This window comes from Brassica rapa, chromosome A02, assembly GCF_000309985.2.
Source record: "Brassica rapa cultivar Chiifu-401-42 chromosome A02, CAAS_Brap_v3.01, whole genome shotgun sequence".
NCBI lineage: Eukaryota > Viridiplantae > Streptophyta > Magnoliopsida > Brassicales > Brassicaceae > Brassica > Brassica rapa.
Genome location: NC_024796.2, coordinates 25,911,766 through 25,930,798, shown reverse-complemented (window position 1 = coordinate 25,930,798; position 19,033 = coordinate 25,911,766). Strand labels below are relative to the sequence as shown.

Below are 19,033 nucleotides of genomic sequence, written 5' to 3'. Positions count from 1 at the left end.
ATGGAAAAAATATTTAGTTGATTTTACTTCACTTTTCTGTTTGTCTTTCATGCTTGTAAAATAATTTTTTACTCTTTTATTTAAAAGTAAATTTAGAATAAAAGAATGAAAACAAAATACAATATTTTATACTTTTCATTTTGTTGTTATTTACTCTAATTTATTTCTTTTTTTTTCTGGTTATAAGAGTAAAGTAGAATAAATAAAAGTCAAAATGAAAAAGGTTTTCTTTTAACACCATGAAAAGGTTAAAAAGAAAAAAAATAGAGTAAATGCATTTCTCTTATAAAATCTAGAGTAAAATTGTTAGTGTGCTTTTCTCCTTTGATATAGTAATTAACTGAAATGGTGAAAGTGTTAGTTTATCTAATTGATAAATTTTGGCTAAATCTAGAATAAAGTTAAATTCAAAGTAAATATTTATTCTATTTATGATATACAATAAAAACTTCTATGTTATTTTTACTTGGTTACTCTGAGAGGTTACCAATCATACTCTACAAGAATAAGAGAAGTAAAAAAAAAAACTATTAGAAACAATTCAAAAAAGGAAGATGAAAACAATTAATCAGAATATGCAGAAGATATGAATATGGGCACAATATGAAAAAGAAAAACATGGGAAAATTAAGGAAGGTAAGGTCTAAAGAGTGGGAGGGGTAAAGGACAGGCTGGCAGTTGTGATTGGTCAGTGACATAGCCAGCTGTATCCCATTCACTAACCAATCATCGCTATAAACCGACCGACACGTGATCAAAGCGGGATCCACCATGTGACTTCTCCTTCATTAATTGTCCCTAATCGTCGCGGTTTGATAGCTAGCCGGTTTTTATGTCCGGTTCGACCGTATCACAATTTTGCAACCGATCAATCCAACTAGGCGATTAATGGAACCCCTAATCCATTTCAATTCCTCTTTATTTTTTCCTGCTTATTAAATGACCTTTTATTAGCCAGTCACCATTTCCACAAGTTCTTACTTTCATTTCAATATAAACATTAAGATATATCGTTGAATATCGAAAACACCTTATTATTCTAAAATTAGCACACACAAAACTACCAAAATAACATTAATTAAAAATTAAAAAAGACTTATTATTTATATTTAAATTTGAGTTTAGTGATTAGAATTTAAGTTTACTATTTACTATTTAGAAGGTGGAGTTGAAGTAATAATTTAGGTTTTAAAATGATTTAGTCATTTTATCATTTAATTAGTTTTAATTTAGTCATTTTCTCTTTATGTGCTAGTTTTGTCATAATATGGTTTTTTGATATCTAAATCATTTGGCTTAATAACTTTTTCGAGCATGTGATCTTTTTATTACAGCAGAAAATATAAATAGCACAAGACATCGTCTCTTATTAATCTTAAAAAATAGTGTAAATGGTAATGTATATTATGCAAGAGAAATATTCGACTATTGTAGAAAGACAACTCAAATGGTAAGATATGTAAAGACAATGCAACATGTATAAGTATGTTAGGTTTTCTCAATAACAATTACATTCAAATTTCCTTATAAGTTCTCGTATTTCTATTAAACTATTTTGGCTCCCATATTTCATAATAACAAAACTATTATTTGTATGACAGAGAAGAAATGGTTTTATCTACACTTTTGACATAAGACACACATACTTGGCTATATATATACACCTAAGCACACAAAAGAAAACCAGACCAATCACTACTCTCAATACGTTTTAACCTCGAACCAATTAATTCTCTCCGATCATGCCGACCAGAAACATCGCCATCGGCGGAGTCCAAGAAGAAGTGACTCACCCCAGCGCACTTAGGGCGGCCCTCGCTGAGTTTATCTCGACTTTGATCTTCGTCTTCGCCGGCTCAGGCTCAGGAATCGCTTTCAACAAGCTCACTGACAATGGAGCCACCACTCCTTCAGGCCTTGTCGCCGCTGCCTTAGCTCATGCTTTCGGTCTCTTCGTCGCTGTTTCTGTCGGTGCCAACATCTCCGGTGGACACGTTAACCCTGCCGTTACCTTCGGTGCCTTCCTCGGTGGAAACATCACTCTCCTCCGTGGTCTCCTCTACTGGATTGCTCAGCTTCTTGGCTCAGTCGTCGCTTGCTTCCTCCTTCAGTTCGCCACCGGTGGCTTGGTAACGTCTTTTACTTATTATTACTATACTAAATCGGTTTAATGTTTTGGTTTCAGAAATTAGCCATTAAACTATTGAATGGATCTAAAACAATATGTTCGGTGTATGTAGCTAATTTTAGTTTATGGTTAGAAACCTAAAACAATATGCTCGGTTTATCTAGCTAATTTGAGGTTTTCAGTTTTAATATTATCTTGAATTTAAATCACATAGTACGAATTAATTAATTGTTCATGCTTAATTTCTAGTGAAATGTATTTTAACTCACATGAGAAAATTATGTTTTCGTGGATTTAATATTGATTTACATAGAAAAACAAAACAGTCAAACTAACTTTTTTTTTGTGCAACAAACAATCAAACTAACTAAAACTTCATTTGGACCAGTTTTTTTTTGTTCGGTTTGTTATGTTATCCATAATGAATATTCCAACTAAAACCACGCTTTTGACCTAACTTTTCCGTCAAGCAACTAAACCTACCTTTTTAAAAACATTAAATTTTCAGGCAGTTCCAGCGTTCGGTCTCTCGGCAGGAGTTGGAACCTTAAACGGTCTCGTCTTCGAGATCGTGATGACCTTCGGGCTTGTCTACACCGTCTACGCCACAGCCATCGACCCCAAAAACGGTAGCCTCGGAACTATCGCACCCATCGCCATTGGTTTCATCGTCGGAGCTAACATCCTCGCTGGTGGAGCTTTCAGCGGAGCCTCCATGAACCCAGCCGTCGCTTTCGGACCAGCCGTCGTGAGCTGGTCATGGAGTAACCACTGGATTTACTGGGTTGGTCCTCTTGTCGGTGGTGGACTCGCCGGAATCATCTACGACTTTGTTTACATCATCGAAAACGGTCACGAGCAATTGCCCACCACTGATTACTGAAGACGCTGAAAATTACTGTTGTAATATGATTTGTTTTTATTTCGCATCGTAATTGAATTTCTATGTGGCCGTTGGATCTTCTTTTTAGATGAATCCTTGTCCGTTGATGTATGTTTGTATTTGGGTTTGTTGTTGGAGTTGTAATTTTCCTTGAAGGCTTTTTAGACGAATGTGAATTATGCATGCTTCTACGTTATATTTTCTTCTTGATTTCTTGTTTTTTTTTAAACTTATCCTTATTAGCTATTCTTAGAAAACAGTCAATATATTATTGACTAGCCAATCCAGTTACAAACATGGGAAATAATGAGCAAAATGTCATTGTAACAACGAAGAATCAACGAGATATAACATAAACTTTATTGTCGTCGTAAAGCTTTAGCTAATTTAAAAAAAAAAAAATATATATATATATATATATATATATAGAAATGTTTGAATTACATATTTTAATGTAATTCATTTCGGAAAACACACACAGATAACTCCACAAAATACAAGTCATGATATGTTGGATTGCTCCATGTCATCCAATCACGATTTATTATTTTCTTCTTCCAACATTTCGGCGGGAATATGTATGGACACTTTCGTCATTTTGATTTCATTTTGTTTGCTTTCGAAACGTGAATAGAAGATAGATGGAAGGGGGCAGATTCGCTAAATCCTTGTGGGGTAAATTGGATAGGGAAGTTCGTGAAACAAGTGGACACGATCCATCTACTTCTAAGACCTATCCACACCATGTGTTTACATAGCTGTGTTAAAAATAAATATCTAACGAAAACTGTGTCAAATACAGATTACAGTAGTTCACTATGCGAGAGCCAAAAGATCTGATCTTGCCTGAAATCGTTTGACTTTAATTATTGCAGAATAAGCATCTCCTAGCTGAAATGGATTAAAAAAAACATAAACTGCTCTCATACTTATGAGGTAATGGTATATATTGGGCAAAATAAAAGATCCCAAAGGCACAAAGTGCGGTGTAGAGACCGGTTTAGTCGGCCAAAAGTTATACGAATTGATTACAGAGATCTGTTTCTTTTTTCTTGTGATATGAATCGTACAAGTTTGCAAAGATAGGCTATAACTAACACGATCATCTAGGGTCTAGGCATACCAAACCACGATCAAATAATTGAAGACAATATTATTTACACACATGCAGAGATATGCATTCGTATGTACAAGATGCAAATTGCCATGTGCTACATTGGACCATTCGTACACCGCACCATTACTTAGATACTTAATTTCTCATACCTTCCCTTTCTGTTCTTTCCATATAAATCTAATCTAACTTATATGCCTTGGCATTGATGGCAGTTTACAAGAAAAACCAGAAGTAAAATGACTTGTAAATTAATCTTGAAATCAGGTAGTAACCCGCACTTTGTGCGGGATTAGATATCTAAAAATATGTTGATTGTATATATTATGATTATGTATAACATAGGTGTAGCTCAATAATATATATATGTCTATCAATTTTCATCGCCCCCTCCTCCCAATAACATTCTTCCAATATCTCAATGAACAAACCAAGTCTCAATTCATATTATTCTCATATCCGATTTTAGACAAATTCAAAATGATTAAAAGCCAAAATCAGGGAAGGATTTACAGAGGGATTAGAAGGGTCAGAGGGACGATGTTGACTGAAATTGTGAGGATCGAAGGACGGAAAATCTCCCAGAATCGACCCCATTTGAAATTGAGCTCTGCAATCTTCCTTCTCGATCGGAAGGGAAGTAGAGATAATAGAAATACTTATATGGGCTTTCGGTTGGGCTCACTCTAGAACACTCATGTGATATATACGGTATTTTCCGTTAACTTCTGACATCATTGACACCATCGAAAGTGGTTTAGACTGCACAGTTGCCAAAGATATATTTTCCTTTGGTAACCTAATGAAATTATGAAAATCAGTACTGATATAAAATTTTCAAAAAAAATAAACTCGATTATTTACCAAACAATGTTTACAAACTTACAATTTGGCAAAAGCTTCTACCTCTTGAATAGACGGATTAAGGGACACGGCAGACACATTGTATGCATTGCATACGCTTCGCTCATCTTTTAAGAAGAACATGTTTTCCATGTATAAGAATATCATATTTATAAGGGTTTTTAGTAATTAAACCCTTCAACTAAAGATGAATCGTAAAAAAAACCCTCAACTAAAAATCTTGTGAAATAAACCCTCAACTTTAGTTCCGTTAACATATGTTACCCTCCGTCTAAAAAACCGTGACGGAGGGTGACATATGTTAACGGTTTATAAGTTGAGGGTTTATTTCATTGGATTTTTAGTTGAGGGTTTTTTTTACGATTCATCTTTAGTTGAGGGGTTTTATCACTAAAAGTCATTAAATGTTATTAAATTATTTATTATTATTTATACATTGTTTTAGGATTGATAAACCTTTAAAACTAATTTATAAATTTTAATATATTATAAAATTAATTTATACATCTTAAGTTAATAATTTTCAGCACTACTTACAACTTATTATAACTTTGAAATATTAAATTATTTGATATTTGGCAAAAGTGATATAAAAAAATTTGTGTGTTTATATCGTCATTATCAAATATGAAATAATTTATAGTTTCTAAGTTATATTAAGTCTTAAGTAGTGTCGAAATAATTTATCCATAAAGTCAATCTTTCTATTTAGAGTATGACGCATTTTTTTCTATTTTCATGATTTATGTCATCCGGCTCATACTTCCCCCCCCCCCCTTCTTCCAAAATAATACATGATTATTTTTATTCTCATTGATTTCGGAATAACTACGTTATATTTTTATTTTCTTGATCAATAATATATTTGAAACATAAAGTAATACAATAAATCAAGAACAATATAGGAAAATAGGAAAGTATGAGCCGGATGACGAAAATCATGAAAAGAAGAAAAAATATGTCCTACTCCAAATAGAAAGATTGACTTCATGGATGAATTATCCTCAACACTAATTAAGACTTAATATAACTTAGAAACATTCAATTATTTGATATTTGACAATGACGATATAAACACACAACTTTTTTATATCACTATTGCCAAATATTAAATAATTTAATATTTTGAAGTTATAATAAGTTGTAAGTCGTGTTGAAAATTATTAATTTAAGATGTATAAATTAATTTTATAATAGATTAATGTATTAAAAATATAAATTAGTTTTAAAGGCTTACACATCAATCTAAAACAATGTATAAGTGATAATAAATAACTTAAAAACCCGTTAATGACTTTTAGTGATAAAACCACTCAACTATTTTTGAATCGTAAAAAAAACCCTCGACTAAGTTTTCAACATTATAAACCCTCAACTTATAAATCGTTAACATATGTCACCCTCCGGCACGGTTTTTTAGACGGAGGGTAACATATGTTAACAGAATTAAAGTTGAGGATTTATTTTACAGGATCTTTAGTTGAGGGTTTTTTTTACGATTCATCTTTAGTTGAGGGGTTTAATTACTAAAAACCCTATTTATAAAGATCATTAAAAATAAGAAACCTAATGAAAATAAAGAAGTTTACCTAGGGCTGTTCAATATGGTAAAACCGAACCATACCAAACCGAACCGAACCGAAATAGACAATATGGTTTGGTTTTGGTATATACCATATAAACCGAATGGATATAATTTTATAAAAACCGTAGGATTTGGATATGGTTTGGTATATAACCGATTAAACCGAATAAACCGAACAAAACCGATTAAAAGTAGAAACACGTAAATATGTATCTATTTTATAACAATACATAAAAATCTATTTGTTACATAAGTTAAATTTGTGTTAATAACTATTACTATAATTTTATAGTAATAAAGAGCCTTAATTTGTAAAACACTTGAACTATAATTAAATAACAATACATCGCAATTCAGACATCTTATTTTCTAAGTCTTCTTTTGATCTTTTTGCTTTATTTTAGTCTTCACTAAATTAATATGAAGATTATAAATTTGATGGACAATAATTAATGGAAAATTTTTACAACTTTTTTCTTATCTGTAAACAAACAGAGTTTCGTGTTCAATTGAAAAAGCATGACTTTAATCAACAATAAATAGGGAAGAGTGAAAAAACTTTTCTTTCATATTTCTGTTTTGTTTCATATTTTTATTTTCAAAATTTCAAGCTTTGATTTTAGTTATAGATTTGATTATTTTATTTGATGGTAGAAGCATTTTTACTTTTTTGTTCATTTATTTGAACATGTAATATATTTTTAATAAATGACTATGTTGACAATATGACTCTAAAATTCATATAATATGATCTCAAACTAAATAATTATGTTTTTTGGTATAAAACCTAATAAACCGAAAACCGACGGTATATAAACCGAACCGAACCGAAGTAAATATGGATTTAGAATGGTAGTTATATTTTATTAACCGAAATACCGAAAACCGAAAAAACCGAACCGAAACCGAACCGATATCCGGATTGAACACCCCTAAGTTTACCTTTCCATACTTTTATTTTCCCAAACTTCATAACACAAATGAGAGTTCGATCAGAAAGAATAGTGGTCAAAACTTCATGTACTATAAAATATACGTAGGATTGAGTGTTTAGGAAACACTATATACACTTGTTTGAGCAACAAAATATTCAACTTCGTAAGAATAAGGACATGAGTAGTGGTCAAGTTATTGTTTAACTTTTATTTAAAAAGCAATAGGGAATGTCATTATTTCCGTGAAAAAAAGAGACATGCAAAAAGCGACATTAGAATTTTTTTCTGAGTAATATTAAGGAAAGTAATTGTTTTACTTGTATTTCTTTTTTTATTGGTTGAGCCACAAAATATTCAAATGCATAAGATTAAGGAAATGAGTAGTGTTCAAGTAATTGTTTTACTTGATTATTCATCCCACGTAGCTGATTTTTCAATTTTGTTATAATTGATTATTCATCATCCTCTGTTGTTGTTTCTCATTTCTTTTTTTTGTAATTTTTTTGAGAACTAAAAACAAAAACTAAAACCTATTACTATTATTATTTTTAAGAAATGTTTTTCAAAACTATCATGTTGATCCAATAAAAATGAGCTAAATTATAAAACTATGATATATTTCAATCGATTAGACCCAAAAAAAAACTTTTACACCAAAAAAAATAAACATTCCAGTCGACATAAATCGAAAGAATATTATAACGTGTGAATCCAGGTGGGATGCCAGATGGGAGCGAAGTCCATTGCTTGTCTACTGCTATTTGTTAACTTTGACCACGGTCTATCAGAAAATGGACCACTTCCCTTGGTAATATGAGCATGCAAAAAGCAAAACTTCTCCAATTTGGTACTAAACTGACATCTTTGTTGAACAACAGCAACAAAACAGAACGTGTCCAACATGAGGCTCCTGTTTTTTCACATCTTTCTCAAACAATCCTATTAAAGCTATCCTCCTCCACCTTCCTGCACTTTCACAAACACTATTTCAAAGAGAGTCATGAGAGTAAAAACTAAGAGAAATAAAAAAAACAGAGCACCAACAAAGACAGACCATTAACGATGGAATCAGAAAAATCTGTGAACAATTACAACACCAACGACATCGGTGATGCCTCTGATTACGAAACATCCAACTCATTATGTCAACTGTTTTTTTACTTTGCTTGTTTTGCAAGTATTTTGCAAGTCTTGTCTTAGACTATGTATATCTTATGCACTTTTGTGCAACAAAACAGAGTTGTGATAACCTGAAACGTGGTAACCAAAACAACGAACGTCTTGAACACATCCCCAGCAGAGATTTGTGCGAGTAGATGCTGGTCCTCAACCGTGAACCTCGATTTCTTGTCTTAGAAGCTCGTGAGTATATCTTGTTTTAGCCTAGCAGGAACTTCGATTGATTGTCTCAGAAAAACAAAAGCTCGTGAGTACCGGAAACTCTATCACGATCATCATGATCTTCTCTGAGCCTGTCTATATATTTTCTCACGTACTCTTCGACTGCGAACACATCTCGTCTCTATAACACGTTAAGATGATGAAGGTGAAGGTGGTTCTAGTAATCAATCTCTTAACGTAATTTATATGATAAAACTCCATCAAGTCTCACGTAGTCTTCAAACACCAACACATCACGTACGCTTGGAGAACCAACATAAGGTGGAGAAGAGAACTTTGGGTGTTACGTGAATATAATGTTTGTGAAGGGACACGATAATTAAGGAATGTAATATTTGCATTTAAGACATACGTTTTTTAACAAACGTTCTCCAAGTGACACGTGTGCAATTTTGTAAATAAAAGCCTCTCATGAAGCCACATCAGATTAGACTTTTAAGGAAATTTTTTTAAGTGCTTCTCCTTTAATATATAGGGGATCAGTGTTTTTTTGTTCTATATTTTCAACTAAAACTTTTCACGAAAATTTTAAATTAATGTTGAATCAGTGTTGAATCAGTGTGTTTGATCAAAAAAAAAATGTTGAATCAGTGTCTCTTATATTATCTCTTTTTTATAAAGAGTTTTTTATATTTTTTTCTTATTACCACGAAAATATTATTTTAGAATTTCAGTGCAACTTATTTACTTTCAACTTAATATTAGTTACAAATTCCATTGATCTAATAAATAATTTTATTTATCTTAAATAATATTAATTAAATAAGTGCAATTGATACAAATATATATATATGCATTTTAATCATTTTTTATCTATGTGAAAATGGTCAAAATGACACTTTTGTAAGAGGGAGAGAGTATAGTAACAAACTTAAAACTTACACATCAGTTAATTAACATCCAACTTATGATTAATAGACTATCATAATTGTAATTCCGATATGCTCCTTAAAGATGATGTACAATCCCATCTTGGAAAAGAATTTGCCAAACTGGACTAGGTTGTAAACCACATCAACAATTTGTTTTTGATGAATTTATTCGAACATAAAGGCAATTCTTAGCGAAACAAACATGCATTTTGATATTTAACCCTCTCACCGAAGAGCGGATAAAAATTCATGCATGTACTACCACATAATTAAAAAACAGTCTCCACTACACGCAGACACATATACTATATTACTCTACTTATTTTTGTGGGAACACTGAACTTTCCAATATTAAATTGTTATAATGTCATTTTCCATTGTCATAAATTAGCAAGGCCTCTCCCAATCTCTCCATTTTCTTCATTTTTCTGATCATGTTTTAAAAGGCCAAAGCCAATATATAGTTTTTCATTTTACAAAATTAAAAGTGGACATGACTTGGTCGGTTTGGAGCATGTAAAGAGTTCAGAAATTATAATTCGTAGAGATCACATATTTAAGTTTGGTCGGCATGTTCACGTTCCCCCGTCATTCTCCGACCAACTACGTCCACGTCTCTCTGTCTTTCCATCCATTAAACATAATCATTTTCAGGATTTTCTACATTCAATTTCTTACGTAGTTAGGCCCTACACCCCACCACGTGACAATTTAAAATGAGGGCCACTGATATATATTGAAGAATATATATATGTGTGTGTGTGAAGATATCAGGAGCACATATAAACAGTGAATAGCCTAATTTTTTTTTGTAAACTAAACTACTAGCTTAATTTTTTGAGAATTTGCATCCAATAACCAAACAAAAACCCAAAATTAACTAACTAACCAATTTTACACTCTCTCTCTTATTTTCTCTTCCTATCTCTCTCTACCCTCTCTTTACAAAACTAATTTTCTTTTTTTTTTTGGTTATTTCACAAATAACCCCTAATTTTTTTTATGAAGTTTTAAAATATAACCACTTTTTATAAACTTTGTTTGAGTTTGGGGTGTAAATAAAAATACTACAAAACATCACAGATGTTTTCCAGCACTTGTATGCCGCTCTTCGTTTCCGCTTTTTATTTATAATATTGCGTATAATAAAGAGAAAAAGACTAGGATAATATCAAACCAAGTTTTTGTTCCCAAAGTAGCACTTAAGGCTCAAAGTCATAAAAATAAGTTTCATTAAAGAGGTAAATATACACTTATACCTCTTGTGTTAATTAATTCAAACCTTAGGGTTTAGAGTTAAGGGGTGGAGTTTTGGAATTAGGGTTTAAAATTTTATAAAAAAAAATACTAAAATAAAAAAATAAAAATTTTAAAAACAGTTTCAAAAAGTATTTTTAAATTATAAAAAGAAAATTTGAAAAAAAGAAAATTCGAAAAAGTTTCAAAAAAAAATTATAAAAATTTTGAATCTGAAACATATAATCTGAAACTATAAAAAAAATTTCTTTTTTTTCATTTTATTTATTTTTATTTATTTTTGTTTGTTTATTTAATTTTAAACCAAGGGTATTAGGAATATTTTACCCTTTAATAAATGTCATTTTTGTGACTTTTTCTTTCTAGTGCTATTTTTGAGACATAAACTTCAAAATGTGCTATTATTGACAATTGCCCTATAATAAACCTCTTATGGATTAATAGTATTTATTTATATATATTATATATATTATATATATTATATATTATCTGTAACTATATATTTATTTATATAGCTAAAACCTATCGATAATCATATATGACTGAAACTTTTAATTTATAAAGTTTAGAAATCTATAGAATTTTCTTTGAAAGAAATTTATAGAATTTTACTACATTAAAAATTTCAAAACTTTGTTCACTCGCTGATTTTCGTTGAATTAGTCATTGGAATTATTACTACAATATATGTAGTTTCGATTAAACATACAGACTCGACCCTATCCAAGAAGGAGGTTTGAATCCTCTCCAACTTTGTCGACTGGAAAATATAATTCTGTCCAACTATAGTCTTATAGCACAAGATATACATCTCTCTTTAATGAATTAAGCTAATGCGACCTTCTAATAATTTGCGGTCCCAAAAACATTTATTGTGTGTGTAGTCTGAATTTTGGTCGGTTCTTTCAACACACAATAATATTCTATCAAAATAACGTTGAAATGTTATAAAATTTTGTTAAATGTAATCAAAATGGTACAACTGGATTATCTAGAATAAAATGATACAAATGGCTTATTCAATCAATTTCACAAAAAAAAATTTATTCTTGATGAAAATGAATAATCATTTCATTCATTCTACAAAATTTTTTAAAAAGAAATTCAAAGGAAGACATTCCACAATTATTTTAATGAACTTTAATCAAAAAATCTTTTTGATGAACTAAAATATAAATTTATTCAATTTTCATATATCTTATTCATCTTTGTTGCATCAATTCATAGAATCAAGCTTGCATCAATTGTACAATATTTTACTTGAAGCACTATAGCCCCCATTGTTGGTTCATTATATTAAGACTCTACATTCTAGGTTAAATGTTGCAGTTGATATTTGTTCATGACAGTTAAACTCTTGCATAGTACTAAAATGGAATTGGGCTAACATTACTTGAAAACTTTGAGAGCCCATTTAGGTCATTGTAGTTACGATGATTCTTCGAAATGCCGGTAGTTTTTCTGAAATAAGGCCTCCTGGCCCGAAACGAGCAGTGGTGCAGGAAATATATTGCTCGTTCCTTAGCGAGCCTGTTTGAGAAACCCCACCGCAAAAAAAAAAAAAATTCATGTGTGTATTTTGTCTATACGCAACTTTGTGCACTGTAGTATAGCTAAATCTACGGAGCTGGCGAGATAAATGTTTGGTAGAGCCTCTAAATTAAATAAGTGTTTAATATACCAGCTCCATGGTGGACTAGTGGTTAGGAATATTACATATAGAAGAAAATGAATAGAATCACAAAAAATGTAAAGATCGTGTGGTTCACTAACAATTTCTTGGTCGCATCCACGAACGATAGAAAATCCATAATACTACAGTGAAAGCAAAAAAAAAATAACAAATAGAAAGTTTTAATTCAATGAACCCGCAAGCCTAAACCCAAATAAAAGATCAGCTCATACCGCGAATCAGTGGCGTTTTTGTGTTAATCCTAATATTCTAAATACACTCTAACGCCGATTTAGACTACTCGAAGAGTAGTATAATCAAAAAAGTAATAATTAAATGGTTAAAAGTCTAAAGGTATAAGCCAGACTAAGAGGCGATATTGCTGAACTTAAATTGTTGATTAGCTAACTAAAGTTTAAAGCAATTTAGGCTTAATTTGTTGATTGAGCTAACTAAATAGATTTTTCTTTTCAATGTATATATGTGTTCAATCCTCGAACTGCGTCGTATTATACTGGAGCGTTGAATGTTTCTCATTCGTACAAATGCATTTTAAGTATTGTGATTTCACAATCTTTCACGCCACTAATATATTATATATATATACACCTTATTCAGTGATCAGTAGATATTAACATTACTAATTTATTATGTTTTAGTCACAATTTCGGTGATATCAGCATGTATGTCATGTCACATGTGTCACTTAACTTAGTTCTTTATTCGTTTTGACCTTAGCCAAAACTACCAAATTGAGGCTTATGCTTTTCCCCAAAATAGATTTATATTTCATCTAATAGTTTTTTTTTAAATTATAACTACTAAATGATAGCACTCCATCAAGTTAACAAAAAATGTAAATGTCTTTATTCTTGGTTTAATTGTTTAATCATATTTTGCAGTTGTTGTTAGCATCTTGATTAAAAAAAATTATTCCTCCGTTTTTTGTTCTTAAACGAAAAAGCAAACAATAATATTGTACTTGTATCAAAAGTTCAAAACTGATCCAAAGATTCCCACACACATATCAAAAGAAGTAAGAATAACATTCTACCAAAATAGAAAGGACCAACCAAAAATCCTAATTCCGGAATCGCCTCGGTGGATACACGTGTTAGCCAAGCCAGTCCAAATCGGCACTTGCCTTGTATTTGTAAACTCCATCCAACTTGCTCAATGCTCCACTCGTTATCCTAGTCACCTCGCGGGTCTCACTGGGCCCACGTTACGTATTCACAATCCATCCAATACTTGTCATCACTAGATGCATGGGGCTCACTGGGGGAGGGTTAAAGTTAGGATTTATTTGGTATGAACAAGTTCCGTGTTCTGTGACCAAGAAAACAAATGAACTTAATTATACCTTTTAAAGTACCAAATACATCCTAATTTTAGGTGATGCTGTGTATAGATGAGCTCTGTATGTTTTCTTACATCCGATATATTACTGATCAAAGATCATAAGGTGCATATCTGGTTAATAGAAAAGGTCTATGAGCATAGGAGTGTCTCTAAACTATCCTCACTGCTCATCCTAACAGATACTTGCAAGGATTGTGTTGAAAAGTAGTCGACTTTTGTACCCGAACGATTTATCTAGGTTAATGTTCTTATCACCCACAACGTTACATTTCATGCACACATTGGACGTCCAATATAAGATGTTGGAATAGCAGTTATATTATATATGAGGGAATTTTTTTTGAAACTTATATGAGGGAATGTTGTGACAAAGTCGAATGGAATATCTATATTAATGGTTGTTAATGCAAAAATACATTTTTGATCAAGACAACTTAGAAAACAAGTATATTACAGCCTAGCAGGTTAAAAAAGATCAAAAAAAAATCAATCACGGTTCTGTTTAATGCTTTATTTTGTAAATACTGTAATGTAACTAAAAAAATTATATATATATATATATGGGAAGTCAAGTATATATGCGTCCAAACATTTATGATGAGATGGGCTTATCCTGTTCAATGGGAGAATCAATGGCACTTTGCGTGTCTGCCGCAGAATTTACTCGTCAATATCTCTCCACCCATACTAGACGTGTCGCTCTGTGCATTTGTATAATTCTCCCAAAATTAATTGCATAAATAAAATTTCTTGTACCTTTAAATCGAATACGGGAATTTGTCATGGAAGAGAATACGATAAATCATCGTTTCATTTTGGAAAAATTCTTTTAAAATACAGAGACTAATTTTTATTTGTTAATAAAATACGCTGACTATCTTAGATTTCTATTTAATACACGAATTAATTTTCGTTGCATGTTAAATACACAAACTTTTAACATTAGCAGATTTTACACATCGTTTTAGGCAGCGTCAACTATGTTTAACAGCAGTGGTGACGACGTTAGTGTTTAATTAAATACGTAATTAAATTGTAAAAAAAAATTCTTTAAAAATACGTGAACTAATTTTTATTTACTAATAAAATACATGAACTATTTTGGATCTCTGTTTAATACATAAACTAATTTTTGTTTTCCATTAAGTACACAAACTTTTAAAATTTACAGATTTTACACATCGATTTAGACGACGTCAACTATATTTAACAGAATTTAAAAGATTCATTATCACTTCAACTAAAGCGAAGAATAAGAATCAGAAACACATAACACTAACCTAATTCCGGAATCAAAAACTCGTTTAAAATTACATAATCTTTTCATCCTTTTCCACGACATGAAAATCAAATCCACTTCGAAACGATATAAAAGAAAATCATAGCGAAAAAGAAGAAGAACCTAGTTTGTAGAATAAGAGAGGTTGGAACAAATTAGGATTCCAAACTCAGAAAATTCTGTTAAACATAATTAAAGTCGTCTAAATCGATGTGTAAAATCTGTAAATTTCAAAAGTTTGTGCATTTAATGAAAAACATAGTTTCTGTATTAAACGGAGATCCAAAATATTTAGTGTATTTTATTAGCAAATGAAAATTAGTTCTTGTATTTTAAGGAATTTTTCTTTTACAATTTAACCATGTGTTTAATTAAACACTAACGTCGTCACCACTGCCGTTAAATATAGTTGACGCTGTCTAAAATGATGTGTAAAATCTACAAATTTCAAAAGTTTGTATATTTAATAGGTAACATAAATTAATTTGTGTATTAAATGAAGATCCAAAATAATTTATGTATTTTATTAGCAAATAGAAATTAGTCTATGTATTTTTAAAGAATTTTCCCTTTCGTTTTCTCCAAATAAAACAACTAAAATGAAACCTGAAAATTAATAATGTAGAAAGTTTTTGAACAACACAGCTATCTATTATATTAAAATGGAATTCATGACTTCTTTCATGTGTGATTTTTAATATGGACCATTCTTTAAATTTTTTATTAAATGTACTTTATTAAAGCTAATAACACATGAAATATTTGAACAACTTTAATTATAATATATTTTGATATCTTTTCATTTTAAATATAAAAATAAATATTTTAACAAGATCTTAATTTTCAAAAAAATAAATGTAGCTATTTAGATTAATTTGTTTGATTTTTCTTAACAAGATCTTAATTTTCAAAAAATAAATGTAGCTATTTAGACTAATTTTGTAATTAGTTTTGAAATATAATTATACATTAAAATATTCTTTATAAAAAGAAAAATAAAATTTTATCCTATCTTTTATCTATTATATAATCATAATATATTATATAAATATTGAGATAAATACGATAAATTATACATTTACGTTGGTAAGACGTTTAACATTAGCAGACTATATAATACATGTATAAAAATTAACATGTATTTCATTAAAAATTATAATATAAAATATTTGTAACTACTTTAATCACGATATCTTTTCATTTTAAATATATATATATATAGTATTATAATAAATCTGTTGATAAATATTTTAAAGATTTTAATTTTCAAAAAATTTATGTAAATATTTTCACTAACTTTGTAATTAGCAATGAACTATTATTATGCATCAATATATATTCAATTATCATTTATAAAATGAAATATTATATCCTATTTTTATCTATTTTAATCATAATCAGTCACGTTAAAATAAAATTATTATATTAAACTAAAATGATAAATTTATATTAAATTGATAAATTTATAAATTTACTTTTCATAAATATAAAATATTCATGTTAAAAATATAATACGATGACATAACGACTTAACATTAGCAGACTATATAATACATATATAAATTAAGATTTTTCTATATACAATAATATATTATCTAAAATAAAAAAGTAAAAAAGATTGCTAAAAATAAATCCAACTTTGTAAAACATATCAGAATTTAGCATATATTAAATACAAAAATAATTTTCAAATATGTTGTTTCATGCATATATTAATTTGTTTGATCACTAAATGCAAATACAATAAGATAAATATATAATAAAAAGTAATAAATATATATGACGGTTTTAAATAATTGATTAATTAAAACATATAAACTATAAAATTATTAAATTATTTTATTTGAAATAATTATATAAACATTTTAATATATGATTAAATTTTAAAAAATATGTACTACTAATGATCTAAAATAAATATTGATTTATATAAAATTGAAAACAAACACCTGCTTAGTTACGTGGATCGAGATCTAGTATATTTTTATTATCACATCATATTACTTCTAAAGATTCTGATTTATATTTGACTTTTTATTAAACTTCGTTGCATATCTTTTGGTGGTACTGCTAAAGATATTGGCATAGTTAAAACCTTTTTTGATATATGATTATAACTTTGTTGCAAAGAGTAGGCCCATTCAGAATAACTGGACATGGAAATTGGGCGATACTGATACACACGTATAAACAAGATAATAATTCTCAATTCCAAGTTTATTTCACATACAGTCATATAGATATTGTACGAAAAAGCATATTTCCAAACGAATATTCTTTTCTTTTTTTTTTCAGTTTACGTATTTTTTTATGCGGGTGTTTCCATGACATCATTGGATAATCCGATAATGTTGATGTAACCTTGAATAGTTGAATGTGTTCTCTTACTTTATATGTTTATCTCCTTTCTTTTGTTATCCACCTTTAATACTATTTTATGTATAACTGAAAGATTATCAGACATCATTAATTATCATCAATGCACTGAACTAGTGTTTCATCATTATCTTCTATACTATTATTGCGAAGTAAAATTTTGGAATCGAGCTCTCACGTTAAAAATTAAAGTAGTTAATAACGTTTATATCCTTAATGAATAAAATGTATAACTAAACTAAAAATAAAAATAAATTTTTTATTTATTTGATTAGATAATTGACAAAAATTAATAATAGTAAGAATTATCCAAAATCTAAAAAATATAATTTAAAAAGAGATATAATTTATGTATATATTGTATTGTTATCTGAAAAAGTCTTTTAGTAAAAAGTTAAAAACATAAATTATATAACTAAATATTAATCAAATAAAATGTATAACTAAACTAAAAAAAATAAAAACGAAATTTTAATTTATTTGATTAGATAATTGATTAAAATTAATAATAGTAAGAATTATCCAAAAATGAAATATTTTGGTCATTTTGATTCTTAGAATATATATTTGTGACATAAACTTTTTTACTGCTATCCTAGGATATTTCCCAATTATAAATTTAGTGATATTTACTTATAAATTAGCGGCTATATATATATCACTGAATACCAAAGATTACAATTATACGTCATTCAAAATTTTAATGTTACAATTATACATTTGTGTATATATATTATCTATTTTGATAACTCTTATATTTTGGTTGAAATGTTGATGGTTATATCTTCATCGTGCTTTTTCATGTCTATGTTTTGAATATTGCCTTTGTTGAAAACTTAGAATGATGATAAATAACCACACATTATAATTTAGTTCTATTTTACTTTCAGCAAACCTACCGTTTATAGTTGTTTGTAGAGCAAATGCTGATGTGAGAAATGTTACGGAAGCCAATCATTTAGGTCAAGGAAGCTATTGTGCATCTTTATATTATTTTTTTCTCTTAAAACCATAAAAAGGTTAGGCTCATAATGTTTGTTTTAGTTACTTCAACGTTGTAGTGATATATTTTACTAATGATATATATTCATATTTCTTTTCCTGAATCTTTGATATTGTTCTTTTTAAAGAAAAAACTATGTTATTGTCATAGCCTTATAGCTATGTATTTTTTACCCCTGTGACTATAACTTTTTAGTTATTGATTTATATTTTAAGAGTAATTAAAAAAGTGAATAAATGTTATGATATGTTTAACTTAGTTTCGCTTCCAATTTATATTTATTTGACTAAAAGGAATTTTAC

General features: G+C 29.2%; 1 protein-coding gene and 2 long non-coding RNA genes across 3 annotated transcripts; 1 reads left to right on the top strand and 2 right to left on the bottom strand.

The window, feature by feature from the left end:
• Window positions 1-1,517: 1,517 nt before the first annotated feature.
• Window positions 1,518-3,221, top strand: LOC103854313 (aquaporin TIP1-2). Its single transcript, XM_009131251.2, has 2 exons — window positions 1,518-2,129; window positions 2,637-3,221. The coding sequence occupies exons 1-2, from the start codon at window positions 1,743-1,745 to the stop codon at window positions 3,009-3,011; spliced, it is 762 nt and encodes a 253-aa protein (XP_009129499.1). The 5' UTR covers window positions 1,518-1,742; the 3' UTR covers window positions 3,012-3,221.
• Window positions 2,967-5,317, bottom strand: LOC103854314. Its single transcript, XR_630513.3, has 2 exons — window positions 5,012-5,317; window positions 2,967-4,924 (listed from the first exon to the last, which is right to left on the bottom strand). It is a non-coding gene; the product is annotated as an uncharacterized LOC103854314 (long non-coding RNA).
• A 1,741-nt stretch (window positions 5,318-7,058) lies between these two features.
• On the bottom strand, window positions 7,059-10,397 carry LOC117131791. The gene is made up of 2 exons (XR_004455157.1): window positions 8,760-10,397; window positions 7,059-8,475 (listed from the first exon to the last, which is right to left on the bottom strand). It is a non-coding gene; the product is annotated as an uncharacterized LOC117131791 (long non-coding RNA).
• Window positions 10,398-19,033: the final 8,636 nt, after the last annotated feature.